At 40.5% G+C, this 18,320-nt stretch overlaps 1 protein-coding gene across 2 annotated transcripts; it reads left to right on the top strand.

Moving 5' to 3' along the window:
* The first annotated feature begins 3,715 nt into the window (after positions 1-3,715).
* ube2t (ubiquitin-conjugating enzyme E2T (putative)) lies at positions 3,716-18,069 on the top strand. Of its 2 annotated transcripts, none has more exons than XM_068007823.1 (7): positions 3,716-3,833; positions 5,760-5,883; positions 10,162-10,231; positions 11,685-11,790; positions 14,591-14,689; positions 16,388-16,477; positions 17,851-18,069. In XM_068007823.1, exons 2-7 carry the CDS (start codon positions 5,775-5,777, stop codon positions 17,968-17,970), a joined length of 594 nt encoding a protein of 197 aa, XP_067863924.1. In that variant the 5' UTR covers positions 3,716-3,833; positions 5,760-5,774; the 3' UTR covers positions 17,971-18,069. The 2 variants fall into 2 exon arrangements, with proteins under 2 accessions (XP_067863924.1, XP_067863923.1); XM_068007822.1 differs by having other exon boundaries at positions 3,716-3,841.
* The last annotated feature ends 251 nt before the right edge of the window (positions 18,070-18,320 follow it).

Below are 18,320 nucleotides of genomic sequence, written 5' to 3'. Positions count from 1 at the left end.
TTTCGGACTGGAGGGAGGTGTACAGTGGTGTTCCCTAGGGGTTGGTGCTGGGACCACTGCTTTTCTTGATATATATTAATGACTTGGACTTGGGTGTACAGGGCACAATTTCAAAATTTGCAGATGAACAGTGAGGAGGATAGTGATAGACTTCAAGAGGATATAGCCAGGTTGGTGGCATGGGCAGACACGTGGCAGATGAAATTTAACGCAGAAAAATGCAAAGTGATACATTTCGGTAGGAAGAACGAGGAGAGGCAATATAAACTAGAGGGCACAACTCTAAAAGTGGTACAGGAACAGAGAGATCTGGGGGTATATGTGCACAAATCGTTGAAGGTGGCAGGGCAGGTTGAGAAAGCAGTTAAAAAAGCATACTGGATCCTGGGCTTCCTAAATAGAGACATAGAGTACAAAAGTATGGAAATCATGATGAATCTTTATAAAACACTGGTTCCGCCACAACTGGAGTATTGTGTCCAGTTCTGGGCACCGCACTTTAGGAAAGATGTGACGGCCTTAGAGAGGGTGCAGAAGAGATTTACAGGAATGATTCCAGAGCTGAGAGACTTTAGGTACGTGGATAGACTGGAGAAGCTGGGGTTGTTCTCCTCGAAACAGAGACGGTTGCGAGGAGATTTAATAGAGGTATTCAAAATCATGAAGAGTCTAGACAGAGTAGATAGAGAGAAACTGTTCCCATTGGCGGAAGGGTCAAGAACCAGAGGGCAAATATTTAAGGTGATTGGTAAAAGAACCAAAGATGACATGAGGGAAAACTTTTTTACGTAGCAAGTGGTTAGGATCTGGAATGCACTGCCCACGGGGGTGGTGGTGGCAGATTCATGGCCTTCAAAATGGAGCTGAATAAGTACTTGAAAGTAAAATATTTGCAGGGCTAAGGGGATAGGGTGGGGGAGTGGGACTAGCTGGATTGCTCTTGCATTGAGCCAGCGCAGACTCAATGGCTCGAATGGCCTCCTTCCATGCTGTAACCGTTCTACGATTCCAGGATACTGGGTAGACATTTAAAGTCAGCTGCCAAAGCTTTCTACTTTGACTCGAAAGTTGCTGTTAAGTGCTTGGGCTTAATTGGTGAAAGAATTGCTTTTTGCTTTTCTTTGATGGTATCAGATTGAATAAAACATTCATTTAGACCAGCAAAGAAAACCCAGCAGTTTTTATATCATAACTTAAAAAAAATCCTGTTTGGGATTAAAGCTGAAGCATTCTTTTCTTTCTTGATAAGCTCAGCCTATATGATCAAGGATTCCTAGTGAATAAGCACAGCTGTTTCTGCCCGAAATAAACAGAGCACTTAAGACGTTATAACTGGCAACTGTGAAATTGATGTTAATGCAAATAGATAATGGTTATCGCTTTTTGGCCGATATAAGCGACTGCCCATTTTAAACATGGACGTTTCAAGTGGTGGGAACTGTTCTCCCCTCCCTCGCTTCCCCTTGTTGTCCGACAACCACTGCATCACACTTCACTCCACCTCCTTCTCCTCATACTATTGCAACCCTCACTTCCCCACATCTTGCACATCACATACAAACTATTTGACTATGAAAGGCACATTCTCTTAGCACCTCACAAGGACGACACTGACACACTCTTTCTTGCAGGAGAAGGTTGCATCCAAGTTGTGCCGGGAGGCTGCCACTGGAAGAGGCCGAGCTCACCTGCACATCCTCTCCCCTGTGGAAGAAAACGTACTGGCCGTCACTAGCATGGGGAGAGTTGTGACCATGGTGAGTGGCAATGCTGGAGGAGATTTCACGCAGGGTTTCTTCACACCCTTATCCTCTTTTTCCATTCTTACTTCTACCTCACCCTACACACTTTGCACAACGAACTGCAGCTGCTTTCTCCAGCAACTTTTTCCTCTGCTATATCTTCACACTAAAAGCTAACCCTTTTCATTATAGGTGATGTAAATGTGAACACCCCTCTGCCACTGCAGGAACATCTTCCTGGAGATGCACCATCACTCAATCTGACCCTAGCAAGCACCAGCTCAGAGACAGGCACCACGTGTACTGCTAGAGGAGGGGTAGTCACATGGTGAATCACTGGCCACAAGTGTGCAGGAGCTAGGACAGGGGGATAGTACACCTGTGGGGTGCCAGCTCGCTGAAGGGCGACATCACATACTCAATCTGCTGCAGAGGACTCAGATGCAGTCTTCGAGGAGCAAGAATACTGAAGAAGGTTGATGGGCATACACCAGGAAATGCTAAGTGCACTGGGTAGCCTGCCAGCGAGCTTGAATGCAACGGCTCAGAGCACAGAGGAGTCCAGCTCCAACTTGTATCAGATCAACGCACAGAACACGGAGACCACTCTGCCCATTGTCTTCCATCCCCAAAGGCAGCCCTATAAGACCACCCATGACTGCAGTAAAACTGTTTTGAAGGCAACCAAATACAGTCCAGCACCAGCAAAAACTTATCAGAAGTCAAAATTAAGTTGCAGAAGTCATAAAATAGGCCAAAAAACACCCTGAAGTTAACCAGCAGACTAAAAGGCAAACAAAAAAACGAATCTGTATTGAGGAGATGAGCCCTTTAAATAGCACTACTGAATGGTCCTTACTGCCCATTAGCGTTATGAGTTGCTGAACGAGTTTATCGTGTGGCAAATCAGGTGCTTGGGATAGCCCAATTTCATGAAAGGGTCCGACAACCACCTTAGGATCCTTATTTAAATATTATTGTGAGCTTCCTGAATCATTTCAGCACACGCCTAGGATGCCAATGGAGGAGCCCAATCCAATATGGCGGGCAGTGTCCACCATAAGAAGCTTAGGCACCTGTTTTATGCCTGTAAAATGGGTGCAGTGCCTTTGAATTTATAGCCCATCATTTAAATGATGGAGGTGAAAGTGTGCGTCTGTATATATATTTTTTTCTGACAAGTATTTGGCTTCTAGTCTTGAATCAATGTAACAAATAGTGTTGCCACCAGTTAGCTTTCAGACCAGTTTGATTTTGAGTGGCTTGTTCAGGTATTTCCAACATATAACCTGGACACAAAGTTTGTTTTTTCAACAAGAATCAATTTTTTCCAGCTCACTTCTGTGTCTTATAATGTGGTTTAGTCATAAACATTTCAATGAACTTTCATCAGCAGCAAACGAGGAATTGAGGCCATTATTCCATTTCCTCCTCACCAGCAGACTTTCCAAATGAGCCTCATTTTGGGGGTGACACACTCATTTCTTTTCCACGACTGGTGGGAACTGCAGGGAATAGAATGTTTGATAGAGACACGAAATGACATGATGATTTTATTTTGTAAGTTTCCCTTCTGTTCTGTTGAAATCGGACTTTATGTTTCAATTCTTTTATTAGGTGTGCCTAAGGGCACACGCAAATTTGTTTCACTGTTGATGATACTGGGTCAACCCCCCTCCTGCCCCCTTCCCGCCTGCCCCCCCCCACCCCCCCCCCCACCCCCCACACCCCCCCCACCCCCCCCCCCCCCACCCCCCACACCCCCCCCACCCCCCCCACACACCCCCCCCACACCCCCCCCCACCCCCCCCACCCCCCCCACCCCCACACCTCCCCCTTCCTGGGTTTGGTGCTGGTTGAAGGTGTGTGTTTGTTGTGCAAGCCCCGGGGAGCAGTCTACTCACCTGCTCCAGTCCTACAGCTGATTGCTCCTCGCCGGGTTTTGCCTCCTCCCCGCGCGGCGTTGCGGGAAGCGGAAAGAGACGTTACAACAGCTGGCTCTCGCGGCCTATTTGAAATCAGCGGCGACCGTCTCGTGAGCGGAGCGCGGGGTTGTTCTTCAGGGGGAGAAGCATCGGCGTGAGACCGAGGGTGGGGAGGTTGTGTTATTTTTCCTTCTTAGAATTGACGCCACGGAAAGTGTCAGCAATGCTGAGAGGGTTTACTTACTTAGGGTGGCGACGGTGTTGTACCTCTCGCCCACTTTGACTGGCATCGCAGATTTTCTGTTTTTTTCTTTTATCACAAGGTCTCTTTTTTTTTTCCACAATCTTTTTTTTTCTTTTTCTTTTTAGGGCCCCCCTTTTATAGGAAGGGGGGGGGTGGTTTAGGGTGTGCAACCAAAGAAGACCAAGTGTCAAATTAAGATTTTATTATATCTGTCAAGGATGCACTCCAGCCCCTGCAGTGCCCACCGGTCGCGAAAAGCCTCAAGCGTTCCGGCAGACACCGCGTGCTCCATCTCCAGGGCTACCCGGGCACGGAGAATTCCGCGGAAGAGAGGCAGACAGTCGGAGCGACCGCCCCCATGGGCCACGTCTAACCCGGACCTGTGGATAGCCACCTTGGACAGGCCCACGGGAACGTTCACCGACCTGCTCGCCCCACCCCGCCAGATTTTACGTCAGAATCCGCCCTCGGTGCCAACTGCGGCCGGCGTGAGATCTCGTCCTGCCTAATGATGCCACTTCGTATTGGTGTCCGCTCAAAACTTCCTTGTATGGATGCGGATAGGAGCAGTATAACTGACTGCAACATTTTTTTTTTATTCGTTCATGGGATGTGGGCGTTGCTGGCGAGGCCAGCATTTATTGCCCATCCCTAATTGCCCTTGAGAAGGTGGTGGTGAGCCGCCGCCTTGAACCGCTGAAGTCTGTGTGGTGAAGGTTCTCCCACAGTGCTATTAGGTAGGGCGTTCCACGATTTTGACCCAGCGACGATGAAGGAACGGCGATATATTTCCAAGTCGGGATGGTGTGTGACTTGGAGGGGAACGTGCAGGTGGTGGTGTTCCCATGTGCCTGCTGCTGTTGTCCTTCTAGGTGGTAGAGGTCACGGGTTTGAAAGATGCTGTCGAAGAAACTTTGGCGAGTTGCTGCAGTATATCCTGTGGATGGTACACATTAGCCACAGTGCGCCGGTGGTGAAGGGAGTGAATGTTTAGGGTGGTGGATGGTGTGCCAATCAAGCGGGCTGCTTTGTCCTTCTTGAGTGTTGTTGGAGCTGCACTTATCCAGGCAAATGGAGAGTACTCCATCACACTCCTGACTTATGCCTTTGTAAATGGTGGAAAGGCTTTGGGGAGTCAGGAGGTGAGTCACTCGCCACAGAATACCCAGTCTCTGACCTGCCACAGTATTTATGTGGCTGGTCCAGTTAATTTTCTGGTCAGCGTTACAACAGCTGGGTCTCGTGGCCTATTTGAAATCAGTGGCAACCTATTTCGACTCACCTTTATGGCCACTGTATGTGTAATCTTTTTAATGCATTAATTTCAATTCAGAATGAATTGCAGAAAGTTGAATACTGGATAAATCTTTCTAGATCCCAATGTAATACAGATAAACTTTTAAAATACTCTGATCTGTGGATGTTTATAACCGCTTTGAATGCATCCTTGTTTTCAAATCGTTCCATGGCCTCGCCCCTCCCTATATCTGCAACCTTCTCCAGCCCTACAACCCTCTGAGATCTCTGCATTCCTCCAATTGTGGCCTCTGGCGCATCCTCATTTTTTGTTGCTCCACTGTTGGCGGCTGTGCCTTCAGCTGCTTAGGCCCTAATCTCTAGAATTCCCTCCATCTGCCTCTCTCTCAGACGCTCCTTAAAACCTTCCTCTTTGACCAAGCTTTAGGTCACCTATCCTAACATCTTTTTATGTGGCTTGGTGTCAAATTTTGTTTGATAATGCTCTTGTGAAATGCCTTTTAATATTTTACTACATTAAAGGTGCTATATAAATGCACATTGTTGCAGCTGTAATTTTCTCATCTGTCTACATATTTATGTGCACTGCAGGTTAATTGCAAGACAATGCAAAGAGTTTCAAGGTTAAAAAAAGAAATGCAGCTGTTGGCGAATCAGCCTCCACCTGGAATTTCTTGCTGGCAGAACAACGATCAAATGGATGATTTACGAGCACGTATGTTTCTAACTCCTTACTGGAAAAACATGATCTCTGTTTTTTGCCTCCTCTTAGTGAAAACACAAGATGTCTGCAAAACTTAAAAGCTAGAGTTTGTGCCTGTACATTTGTGTTTACCAAGTTAAAATTTGGAAACTTTTTATCCTGATACTGAATGTACACACTACAATTGCATGCAAAGTGACTACCCAGCTTTATACTGTGGTTTTGCCAAAATATAAATTGAATATAGAAAGTAGTGTTGACAACTTAAACTTAATATTACTTCTATACAATGCATTAACTCCCAAACACTTAATTCAGACAAGCAAGAATTTATTAAGAAACTTGTACAAGTGGAAGTGTACCCCAAACAATGGTTGGGGCTACGTCTTCGCTGCGTTCAAGAAACAGCTCATGTTTATACAGTTCAGTAACGATGCCCATCTGCTACAGAATATGGGCGTGCACACACATTCTTTATTGGCTCAGGTAGTTGGTCAATCAAGTAGTGAGCCTGTCCCCTCCGAACGTCCATAGCCCTTTTTTATCTTGGCACGTAGGCCTGAGCATTCTCATCCTTCCCACGTTTCTGTCCTGGTTATCAGTAGGGCTGAAGTCAGTCTCAAGGCCACATGGCCTTTCAAGAAACTGTATTCTCATATTTTTGTAGTCAGCAATACCCTTATCTGCTAGGGGAGGCCAGACGGTACTAAGCACCTGCTCAGCTAACTTAATTATCAACATACCAAGGCTTAAACGTAATTACACAATTGTGCTTCTCTGTGTGTTTTCATGAGAAACTATTATGTGAGCTTTAAATTGAATTAGCTGGTCAGTTAATATGGCCAAATATCCATCATGCATTTCTACATTCGTGGGTTAGGTGTATTAGAGAGTTCATATGGTCAGGTATCTCTTTATGCATTTCCACAGTAGACTAGAAGGACATGGTGAAATATTGGATTAGTACATTATTCTTTCACCCTTAGCTGGCCTTGAATCCAGGCTAGACTGACTGGATGGAACTCTTCTTTCTGTAGGTCTTGTTATATGACAGATACTACTTGCTGACTACTACTCATATTGTAACCTGAATTACAATGCTAGCCTTGCATTGCACCAAACTGAGTGACAAAGTTGCCCGCTGCACAATTTTCTTTTGCCTGGCTGTGCATTGTAGAGCCATTTATTTTTCATGTTAGAAAGCAATATTTACAAATTGCCCTGAAGATCCATTTGCTGTGATTCAATGTGCTCTGGATTGCAACTGGAACTTAACTCCTGAGTTACATTGCCATTTTCATGTACATTTACATTCCAAACCACTTTTTGTTGACCTGACTCTGGAGCAGCACTGTATGATGGCTGTAAGAACTGTAACTGAAATAACTCAGGGAACTCAGTCCTGGTTCTTAGAGCCCACAAAGCAAAGGGTTATACCTGAAATGTTAACTTGCTGCTAATGACCTACAGTATTTCCACCATTTTTTGGTTAATTTCACCATTTGCAGTTTTTTCATTTTACTTAAACACAAGTGTTTGGGGAAAATGAAAGGTTTTCACCTTTTACATACATTGATGGTGGTGAAGGGTTATGGGTCAGATACAGCTTGGGTTAGAAGCATGATGAAGAACCTGCCTCAATAATGTGCTTTAACTCTAAATTTTGGTTTATAAACCAAATTATTTTACATTTTAATCTAAATATTCAGAGGAAAGGAATTTTTTCTTTTTAAATGCTATAGTTTTTTTTCCCTAGGATAAATAATTCTGTCTGTGTAGGAAATATGAATATTAAATCTTGCATAATACCCACAATGTGTAAAATCAAAATTGTATTGGAAAACCTTTAATATATAACCTATACCATTTGAAGGGTATCTGATCAATCTTTCTCTTTGTGCCCTTCTTCCTCCCCAAACATATGCACATAGGAAAATTGGTTGTGATTTATAGTCCTACATAAGCCAGTTCAAAAGATATTGATTGTTGATCAAATAGAGCAGTTGCCAACAGGCTCGCAATATAACAGTGAGTAAAGTGCATCTTATCTTTGATGTTCTGGCAAGTAAAAGTTATGAGTCGAGCATAGAGATGTATTAACTAGCAGGACTTTATTTAACTCCATCTGCAAATATTAATATATAACAAGGTTAAATACTAGTGATTTATAGTAAAAGTAAATTCACCCTTAATATCAATGAAAATCTAAATGGTCATAAGCTGGAAGTGTTTGTGTACTGTCACATATCAGTTTGTCTCTTTAAATTTTGACAGACCCTTAGTACAAGCTGGCACAAGGATGCTAATTAGCCACACCTGGCTATACTGGTGTAAGGGGTTTTGTTCCCGGGGCTTATTGTAGGTCAGCCAGTTATGTTTTCCTGAGCTGCCCTGCCCGCTGTGCGGTTTTGAATCGCTTTCCCCTTCCTGATTCTGAGCTCAGGACTTATCGAGCGGTAATAAGGACAGACAAACAGACCAGTGGATTGGTGCAAGGAAAACCAATGTTTATTAATAAGAAAACTAAAACTACAAGGTAAACAGTATTATACAGAAGATAAAAAGGAATCGCTATGGATGCAATACAGTCTTACACTTAACTGGGTGGAAGAAACGGACACACCGAGGGAAAATTCTAAAATCACAATTTTAGCAATACCCCTTTAACTCCCACCCTTACACCCAGCTAGGTTGTCTTGTCACAGTCAGAAAAAAATAATGCTCACCGATGAAAAGGCCTGGCCCTTGTGTCCTGCTGCTGCCGTCGACACGTGGTTGCGATGTTTACTGGACGGCCTTCCTTCTTGGTTGCTAGCTGGCAAGCAGGACGCTGGACCGAGGCAAAGAGAGAGAGAGAGAGAGAGGTTCTGGGACGCCCCAGTTATATCCTCCCGGTAATGGGTTATTTTCGCGCATCATCAGTTTGCTCCATTGTCTGATTTGGGCGCAAAAACGTAAGACAATAGGGCCCCGATCTTGGCCTGTTTACATTAATGGCCGGTACCTGTACTGATCTGTTCCATAACTGCTTTCCATTGTTCTGAATGTTCCTTAATGGGTCACCTGAGTCCTGGGATTATTCCTGTTCGAATTTTGAGTGTGTAGGCAGGCAACGTTGATGGCTTGCCTCAGGGCGTGAATGCAACTGCATTGTTCAAAGAGCCCTGTCTGAAATACGGAGCCTGCCAAGCTGTCGGAGAATCCAATTTCAAATGCTGCAGGCCCTCGGCCATGTGTCTGACCGCAGCCATTTTGAAAGACCCTGGATTTTTAAAAACACAGTCACACCAGGGTTTCTTTAATAACTCCAATAAATCTTTGGGGTGGGTGGGGGGGGGGAAGACATGTGAAATTTTGTGAATCCTTTCACTGGAATGTGTGTATGCCTTGTATAAATTACAAGGATCAACCTTTTAAATTTAGTCTTTTTTATATACCTTATTTGTGGATAATTGCAATTTTTTTTGTTTAAAATTGTTATATTTTTGTTAAAACATAGAAGTGGTGAAGTCAGAAAAAAGTGAGCTGTTTATTAGTTACCTAACTTAGTGAATAAAAGGACATGATTCCTTAGTATTGTAACATGATTTCAATTTATTTTTACTTGAATTAAGATAACTTTCAAGTATTACATTCCTACTCTGATCCTTATTTTTAAATACTATTGCCAGATTGTGTAACTTGATATTTGTCTTGTATTAAACTCTTAAATATAGTCACAGTAAGATTTAATTTAACTGCATAGATGTACTTGTGGTTCTTGGTTATTCATAATATGTAAACCTTGTGATTTTTGGGGTTAAACTGATATAAATCTAATAGTTAAAAGTGAACCTGTATTTTGGAATTCAGCCAAGTAAAACCCAAAAATGTTAACATCAACATTCTGCTTTTCTGGTGTGGTGCGTTCAATCACTTTCCTTGTTTAGCACAAGGAGTGTTAATCTTCTCTCCGTACAAATGAATAACAACAATATAGTACACCTGCAGTTGCCTGTGTTGCACTGGACAGCTGGACAAAGTAACATGGGGAAGGAGGTGCTGAAGATGCAGCTAATGAGTGTATTAATAACCCTTCATTATACATTGTAAACTTTTACTGCTTTAAGTATTTGTTCCTTTCAAAGTTAAATTGTAAATGGAACCCAGTTTTCCGATTTGACATTGTTTCATTTTTGACCTGAGATATCCATAGGGTCACAGCTGTCATCGATGTTTCTGTTGACTCCAATTCAGGAAACAACAATTAGGCCTTCTGATTATGATGTATACTAACTCTCTTTTCTTTAGAAATTTTGGGAAGCGTCAATTCACCATATGAAGGTGGAATATTTAATCTTGAAATTGTTGTTCCTGAAAGGTACAATTAGCGTTTAATAGCTCATGCATGTTTTGATTTTCCTATCTAAGTTCATCTGCATAGTGTAACTCTTCTAGCACCTTCCCTGGTTTGATAAAACTAATTACAACTGCAGTTGAATTGTGGCCTTTCCTATATCTGCACTAAATATAAACGTGGCTACCACAACACTATATTGTAATATATTGTTAACCTTCTATTCATACCATACCAGACTAGCACAGATGCATTTAAGGGGAAGCTAGATAAACACATGAGAGAGAAAGGAATAGAAGGATATGCTGATCGGGTTAGATGAAGTAGGGAGGGAGGAGGTTCGTGTGGAGCATAAAAACCGACATGGATCTGTTGGGCCGAATGGCCTGTTTCTATGCTGTAGTTTCGATATAATTTGATGAAATATGTTACTGTCTCACTACAGTTGTAATACATTAATAGGAAAATAGTAATTTGAGTTTTGGTTATATGCTGTGATGTGCAATCGTCATACTTAAAGGGGCAGAAAGCCTAGCTGAAGTACTTCCTTTTCAAAATATAGCCACAAATATATAAATGTAGTGTCCTTCCAAAGATCTATAATTTTGTCTCCTTCCCTCAGCTGATCTGGTGCTGCCTTTTACAGTGGGGCTTCTTGAGTCCTGGATTAGTTTCATTCATTTCAATGGGAATACGAATTTTGGATCTGTCTAGCACCCGATCCAGAGCTGCCTAACTAGGAAAGCACTCAACTAGCTGACCGATTACCTCTTCCCCTTGGAGGAAAAAAAAATTATATTTCCACAATAATGCTGTCACACCATATGATGATTAGGTACATTCCAAACCTTCTCACAACTGCACCAGGTTTTATTTAAGAATATATCATACCTAAAGGAATTATAGAGTGGCTAGCTTACTTTACTGCTGTTCCACTCATTTTAAAAGTGGGGACCCTGATAACTTTGTGGATAAATGTCCAGAGTTATTTGGACCAATAAATTCCTGGTCGCTCCAGAGTTATCTATTCTTATCTAAGGTAATTTGTGTTTGAACTTTTGTCTTCTAGCTTGAGAGAGAATGGGAAGATCTGCCAGTGTTCTAAGTTTGATTGCTAGTGACCCTTGCTGGAAAGTGTACTTGTGTGGATAGGATTGGGTAGGACTGTGGTGCCCTGTCATGATCAAATAATCTGATGTTTCCTGTTCAGGCTTGTTGCATACCCACACGAGTGTAGTTCAGTTAGAGTGGGTGTTAAAAAAAAAAGCATTACTTTCTAGTATTTTTGTAAGCTTTTAATGTAAACATTTAAATATTTCTAGAATGATAAGCTATAAGTGGATATAATTCAGTTTTTTTGATGCAGCTAACCTGTAATAATAAATATCCTGCTTTTTAAAAACCATGCCAGGATGGTTCTTAAGATGGCTTGAATAATCTGATTTTCAATTAATGCTTTTTAAATGTCCTGACTTAGATATCCATTTGAACCTCCAAAAATACGGTTTCTTACTCCGATCTATCATCCTAACATTGACACAGCAGGGAGGATCTGCCTGGACATCTTGAAGCTGCCTCCAAAGGTAGACAGAATTGTTTTTCAGGATATAAATGCTATTGATATTTTGATTGAAAGTGACTCTTTCAGCAGCTTCACCACTTTTAGAGCATTCATTATAATTTAAACGGTGCAATTTTTCTTCATTGGCTTTGAAAAAAATAAATACTACTAACCTGCAAAGTGATGTGACATCTTAGAATTGCTACTACTTTTTTGGAACAACTTCTCCTGTATGTATTATTTCTAACAATTGACATGATCAACCTACATTTTTTGATTTGTAATGGTCACACTGCAGGCAAACATTTAATTTTAACTGGCAATATTTTCACTGAAAACATTACTTGGATAGAGCCATGTCCTCTATCTACCAACTACTTAAAATGCCTGTTTGTTCCCCTCTCAACCCCATATACTGAGTTGGGGAAACCAGATGTTCATGTATTAGTACCAACATTGAGGACAAATTCTTGCCTGCTCAGGATATCCTCCTTTACATTAATCCCTTAATAGCATTATGTTCAGAATTGAAATGTGGGTGATTCAGTAGATTGGAATATTGCATTTTTTTTTATCTCCTGGATCCTAAATTGGAATCCAGCCTGCACGCCTGGGATTTAATTTGCATGTCTGACAGCCCAGTCTGTAATGGGGAAGATCCTCAGCAAGAAGCTCCTTGTGCAACTGTACAAATTTACCAAATTATAAGTCTCACATGGGGGCACGATGATTGCTGTAGGAAATATCACATTGATGCACTAGGAGCACTTTTTTGGAAAGCAGTATTTGAGGTGGGACAGAGTAGAGGAGTTTTGCTGTGGGTCCATCCTGTGCTACACCTGGCATTTAGAACTCCTGGGTGCAAAAATGCCACCACATCCTCAGAATAAAAATACTAAGACCCTCCAAATTGCATTTTAATAACCTTGAACATCTAACATAGTGATGAGATAAAAGATTTTATAGTTCATGAGGTCATTTTTTATTATGTGCAACACATTCAGTGAATGTCTGCCTCTGATATGACTACTACCAGGTGAGTTTACTGCCCTGATCCAATCTTTTGTATTTGAATAATTTTGCTTTCATTTCTCCTCCATTTTGTTTAATGGTACTTCTGCTGTTTGGGGACAGGGAGTGGGAGGGGAGGATCTTGCCATTATCACCACCTTGTGCCACCCATGAAAATGTGGGTCTCTTGATGCAGTCAGGTTATCCACCAGTTTTTAACTGGACAGACAATGGAAGAGCTTGTTGTCTGTGGCATTCAACATAAAATGGAATAACTTGAACTGCTCTAGGGTGAAGGTCAGCTTACAGTTATCATAGGAGCATAGAAAAAGGAGTAGACCATTTAGTCCCTCAAGCCTGTTCCATCATTTATTGAGATCGTGACTGATCTGTGACCTAACTCCATACACCTGCCTTAGCCCCATATCCCTTAATATCTTTGGTTAACAAAAATCTATCAATCTCAGAATTAAAATTAACAGTTGAGCTAGCATCAACTGCCATTTGCAGAAAAGACTTCCAAACTTCTACCACCCTTTGCATGTAGAAGTGTTTCCTAACTTCACTCCTGAAAGTCCTGGCTCTAATTTTTAGGCTATGTCCCCTAGTCCTAGACTCCCCAACCAACAAAAAGAGTTTCTCTCTAGCTACCCTATTCCTTCCCCTTAACATCTTGAAAACTTTGATCAAATCACCCCTTAATCTTCTAACTTCCAGGGAATACAACCCTAGTTTGTGTAATCTCATAATTTAATGCTTGGAGTCCAGGTATCATTCAAGTAAATCTACGCTGTACTCCCTCCAAGGCCAATATACCCTTCCTAAGGAGCAGTGCCCAGAACTGAACACAGTACTCCAGGTGTGGTCTAACCAGGGCTTTGTATAGCTGCAGCATAACTTCTACCCCCTTGCATTCTAGCCCTCTAGATGTAAAGGCCAACATTCCATTAGCCTTTTTGATTATTTTCTGTACCCGTCCATGACATTTTAATGATTTATGTACATTGATCTCCTAAGTCTCTTTGCACCTCCACTGTTTTGAGCGCTTCACCATTTGGAAAGTACTCTGATCTATCCTTTTTAGGTCCAAAGTGGATGACCTCACATTTGCCTACATTGAAATCCATTTACCTCAGTTTTTGCCTTCACTGCCAGTTAAGACCATGATGGAAAAGCTTGCCATTGAATAAATGGAGAAAGTGTTTCAGTCTTTGGTACTAAAATATGACATTCTGTGATGTCTGTAGGATGTAACGATACTGCTGGCTTATCTTAATGACAAAGACATCGCAAAGTTTTAATATCCTTAGATCGTGGAAGTAAATTTGAATTTTAAGTTGCTACTTTACCAACTTGGATTTCCAGTTGTTAATAGAGTGAGCAGTGCCTTTTCAGTCAAATTATAACATTGAAAAAATTGGATAAAAATGTAATTAAAGATTGAATAGTGCTGTGCCACTGGACCCCAGTGCAGTTCCTAAAGAACATTTCTCTCAATCAATTTTTCAACTGAGGAAGGAACGCTTACAATAGACTAGCTTTCTCTCCCTTAGGCATGTCAGTGTTTCTTTGACCTCAAGGTGACCCAACTGCACCATGGTATCTAAATGATTATTTGCACAGATATTCACTTTGTTAATTTGGTGACTGACAAAACACCTCAACAACTCCTGGGTAATAGATGTCAAATAATGTACTCTAAATATGCACTTGGGTTTTACATACTAATCTCAAAATACTTGTGCAGAAATTGTTTCAAATGCTTAATGCTGAAATAAACCATGTGTTAAGATGTTAACTTTGTTAACTAGGGAGCCTGGAAGCCATCTCTTAATATTTCTACTGTGTTAACCTCCATTCACATATTGATGTCTGAACCTAATCCAGATGATCCTCTCATGGCTGATATTGTAAGTTAATTTTTTTAAAACTTGTAATTGTTTAGGTATGCAATAGATGTTGACAGAACCCACCTCAAAATAAAAGTATTGTGATAATGAGTGAAAAATGTACAATGTATACATAAATTTATTAATTGTGGTTGATCACTGAAAATGGAATGCAAATGTTCTACCTCCTTTCATATTCCATCATATAAATTAAAAATAGTTTAGGCTTTCTAAACTAGCTATCCTTTTCATTCTAGCTGAGAAAATCTTTTTAAATTGTCAGGAAAGGTACATAGATTGGTCAGCTATTGGACAGTTATGCTTGAGTAGAATGCTGTTGTAACAGTACCTGCAACGTTGTTGCATCAGAATCATCAGCTTTGCATAATTAACTCATTGGGTTTCTTTTGAAAACACATGCAGAGAACTGACTGCATCTGCAAATACTGATACATATGAAATAATTTCACTATATTAGATTTTCAGGAAACATGACATTTTGAGTCTGGGTTCCTTTTTGAAAAGAAGCTCATTTTCAAAATCATCAGTCCATATCCCTGGGTGTACTCATTGAACACATTTAAATTATGAAACCCAACATTCATAAAAATTTTTTATCCCATTGGAAAATGGTTGCTCCAAAAAGGGTGATAAGCAGTTTATGCATTTTGATTAGCTTAATCATTTTAAAATGTTTGTTTGCAGTTCTTAATTTTAAAGTTGCTGGCTAACATGAGTAGAAATATATTTTTTGCTCTGCAGGAGGGTGTTTGTCCATTTTCATAGCTCTGAGGACCTCTAGTGTTACAAACTGGTATTACACAGACCCGTACAAAATTGGAAGTCCCTGAAGGTTTTGGTGCTATGTCCTACAACAGTGTGTGCCTCAAAATAATTGCACCCTGCACTGATTGTCAGAGAACAGCTAACCACAATTTACTTCTGATGATAATTCAAAATTATTTTTGTGCTAAAAATGTTTATCTGATAATTCAAATTAAGCAACATAAATGACAGTGGGAATTTAGTGCTAAGAAATTAATTTGTGGGAATTTAGTGTTTAAAAAGTGAATTATCAGATAACTTGAAATAGCAGCTATTGAGGGGTAGATATTTTGAGCCCTGTCGTTACTTTATTGAATTTAATCAACACTCCTCTAAGATTTCAGGGTCCCTTAATGTTTTTTTTTCCTTTGATCACACTAAAATCTGACATTGTCTACAGAAGCATTTTATTGTTTGAAATAAATTTTTGAGTTGATAAAATGTTTTGGGAGACTGCATAAATTGTTAAACTTTTCCTCTTTCAGAGCTATGCAACTTTGGTTATTGCCAGAAATTGTAAAGCTGTTTTCATTGATCTGTACTATGTCCTGGCATTTTAAAATCCAGTTAGTATCTGTGGAAGCATTTCCATTGCTCAAATTTTCAATTTATTGTATATAAACTTATCTTTATACTGTAATTGGAAATTTAAGGTTGTATTTACAATGTAAATTGTGTGGAGTTACTTATTCTAATTGATGTAAACAGTCTTATTTGGTTATTTCCTCTTCCTCCCTCCTATGCTTTTATGTTTTGGTGAAAGGAACCAAGTACTCACCAGTACACACAGACCCCTGTTTGGATTGAGCATGTTTGTTGTACTCCTTTCAGTTAACTAATAAAATGAATTCTGAAGATAGAATTAACCACTTAACATAGTTTCATTTGTTTTAGTCATCAGAATTCAAATATAACAGGCAGTCTTTTGTGGAAAATGCAAAGCAATGGACGTTAAGGCATGCAACACAAACAAAAAAGGAAGAGGTATGTTTAACTTATGCAAATTTTGCAGTGAATTAGGGAGGATGTATAACTTTGTATTCCTAGGCTGTGCCAATACTGCTTTGTAACTGCATGCTAACTGCACAAAAACATTCCTGGATGGCTGCTCTTTCTTTCCTGTTGAGTAGTAGACTACGCAGTGCCTGAGATTAGTAACTTGGTGTGGGGGGGAATTAGTTGTACAGCTATGGTTTCCAGTTTACATAAGAAAAGTGAACAAAGTCAAAGTACAGGTGGGGCTACATGTTTGACAAGTGTTCCTGGGTTTGTGGGGTGAGGGAGGAATTGGCCTAAGTTCCTATTCCTGATTTGTAACCATTGACCTTGGCCGAAAAGCGATAGTGTGCAGGTGATGGGCAAGGACGTGATCAGGCTAAGCTTAAATGTCTCCCGTAGTTGAATAGCCTGATATTTGACTGTTAGTTGCACACCTGAAGAGTGTCTACATAAAGAGCAAATGAATAGCAATAAATGCTGGTGCCTGTAGAATTGTCACTACCTTCAGGGAGCAGGAGAGAAAATGTTGAAACAAAAGCAAAATACTGCACGTGCTGGAAATCTGAAATTAAAAACAGAAAATGTTGGAAAGCACTCAGGAGGTCAGGTAGCATCTGTGGAGAGCGAAACAGGTTATCGACCTGTTCACTTAACACTTTCATCAGAACTGAAGGAGAAAATGTTGAGTTGGAAAGAAGAGTGCAGTCGAAGAAGCACATTTTTATAAAGTTCTTATGGTTCAATGTTATAACCTAGAAAAACTACAATAAGATCATTAAAGGAATGCTCCATGATCTTATATAATCACAAAACTTCCACATTTGTGCTGAATTTATGCAGCTGCATATCTGATGAATCTAATAATGGTATCCTTGCAAGACCACTGCCAAGATCTATGCAGTTAAAGTAATTCTGCTGGTTTCAACAGTATCTCAAACCCATGTGTGATGGCTCTGAACCTGCCCTAGTCACTGGTATAAATTTGCATGACCATGTCTACTGTCCCCCTCCCGCCCCCTGCCCCCAACAAAAAAAACAGCAGACTCATGCTAATAAACATTAAGCCAGGTGAAATTGCCTGTACATGTTAGGCTGTCCAGTTTTTCTGAACATTAAAGCATCACTACATGAATGTAAGCTGGTTGTACATCATATGACACATGCATATGTGCAGAGGATGTCTGGACCTTTGTAAGAAACCAGAATACTACTGTCAGGACAATATAACCTATTCTGCTATATGCAAAGTAGCATTGTTTTAACGTCTCAATTTATGGCTGTGCCCAAGTATACGAGACTAAGTCAGAAGTGTAACTTTTTTTGTTCGTGGTTGACTTGAAACCTCTTCCTTGTTTTAGATATCCAGCTGCCTTAAAGAGAATTGGAGCCAGGTGGAACCAGCTGTGACTAAGGATACACTAGTATCGAGAAAAAGGTCTGCCTGTGATTCTGAAAGTGCCAAAAAGTTCTGTTTGTAAATAGTTTGTGGTATTTTCGTACTTGACTGTTAATTTTTAATGTTTTTGTAACTATCCTGCAAAGTTGTCACTATGCTTCAATAAAATTAGTTAGTTTAATCTTAGCTGTTAACTATGGCAGTGAACCACCATCTTGGAATTTTACGTGATGTAATAGATTTTGACTGGTTCCATTTTGTCAAATAGGTTTTTCTTTTGTATCATTTAGAAGCAGTCCAGTGGTTTGCTATCTTTACAACATATCAATGAAAGAAAAAGATATTGCTGTAACTGATGTTGACCCAAAGAGAAAGAGAAAAGATGAGACCTTGTACAATTTATATAGTAATAAAAAGCAAAAAAACTGCAGG

The sequence above is a fragment of the Heptranchias perlo genome, chromosome 27 (assembly GCF_035084215.1).
Source record: "Heptranchias perlo isolate sHepPer1 chromosome 27, sHepPer1.hap1, whole genome shotgun sequence".
NCBI classification, from domain to species: Eukaryota; Metazoa; Chordata; class Chondrichthyes; order Hexanchiformes; family Hexanchidae; genus Heptranchias; species Heptranchias perlo.
This window is presented reverse-complemented; position numbering and strand designations above follow the sequence as displayed.

What these genes read in the sequence shown, in the direction of transcription:
- ube2t (XM_068007823.1), top strand. Translation starts at nt 5,775, where the DNA reads ATGCAAAGAGTTTCAAGGTTAAAAAAAGAAATGCAGCTGTTGGCGAAT. An exon ending in GAAATTGTTGTTCCTGAAAG is followed by an intron (nt 10,232 to 11,684) that starts GTACAATTAGCG and finishes GTCCTGACTTAG; the next exon opens with ATATCCATTTGAACCTCCAA. An exon ending in TCTTGAAGCTGCCTCCAAAG is followed by an intron (nt 11,791 to 14,590) that starts GTAGACAGAATT and finishes TTTGTTAACTAG; the next exon opens with GGAGCCTGGAAGCCATCTCT.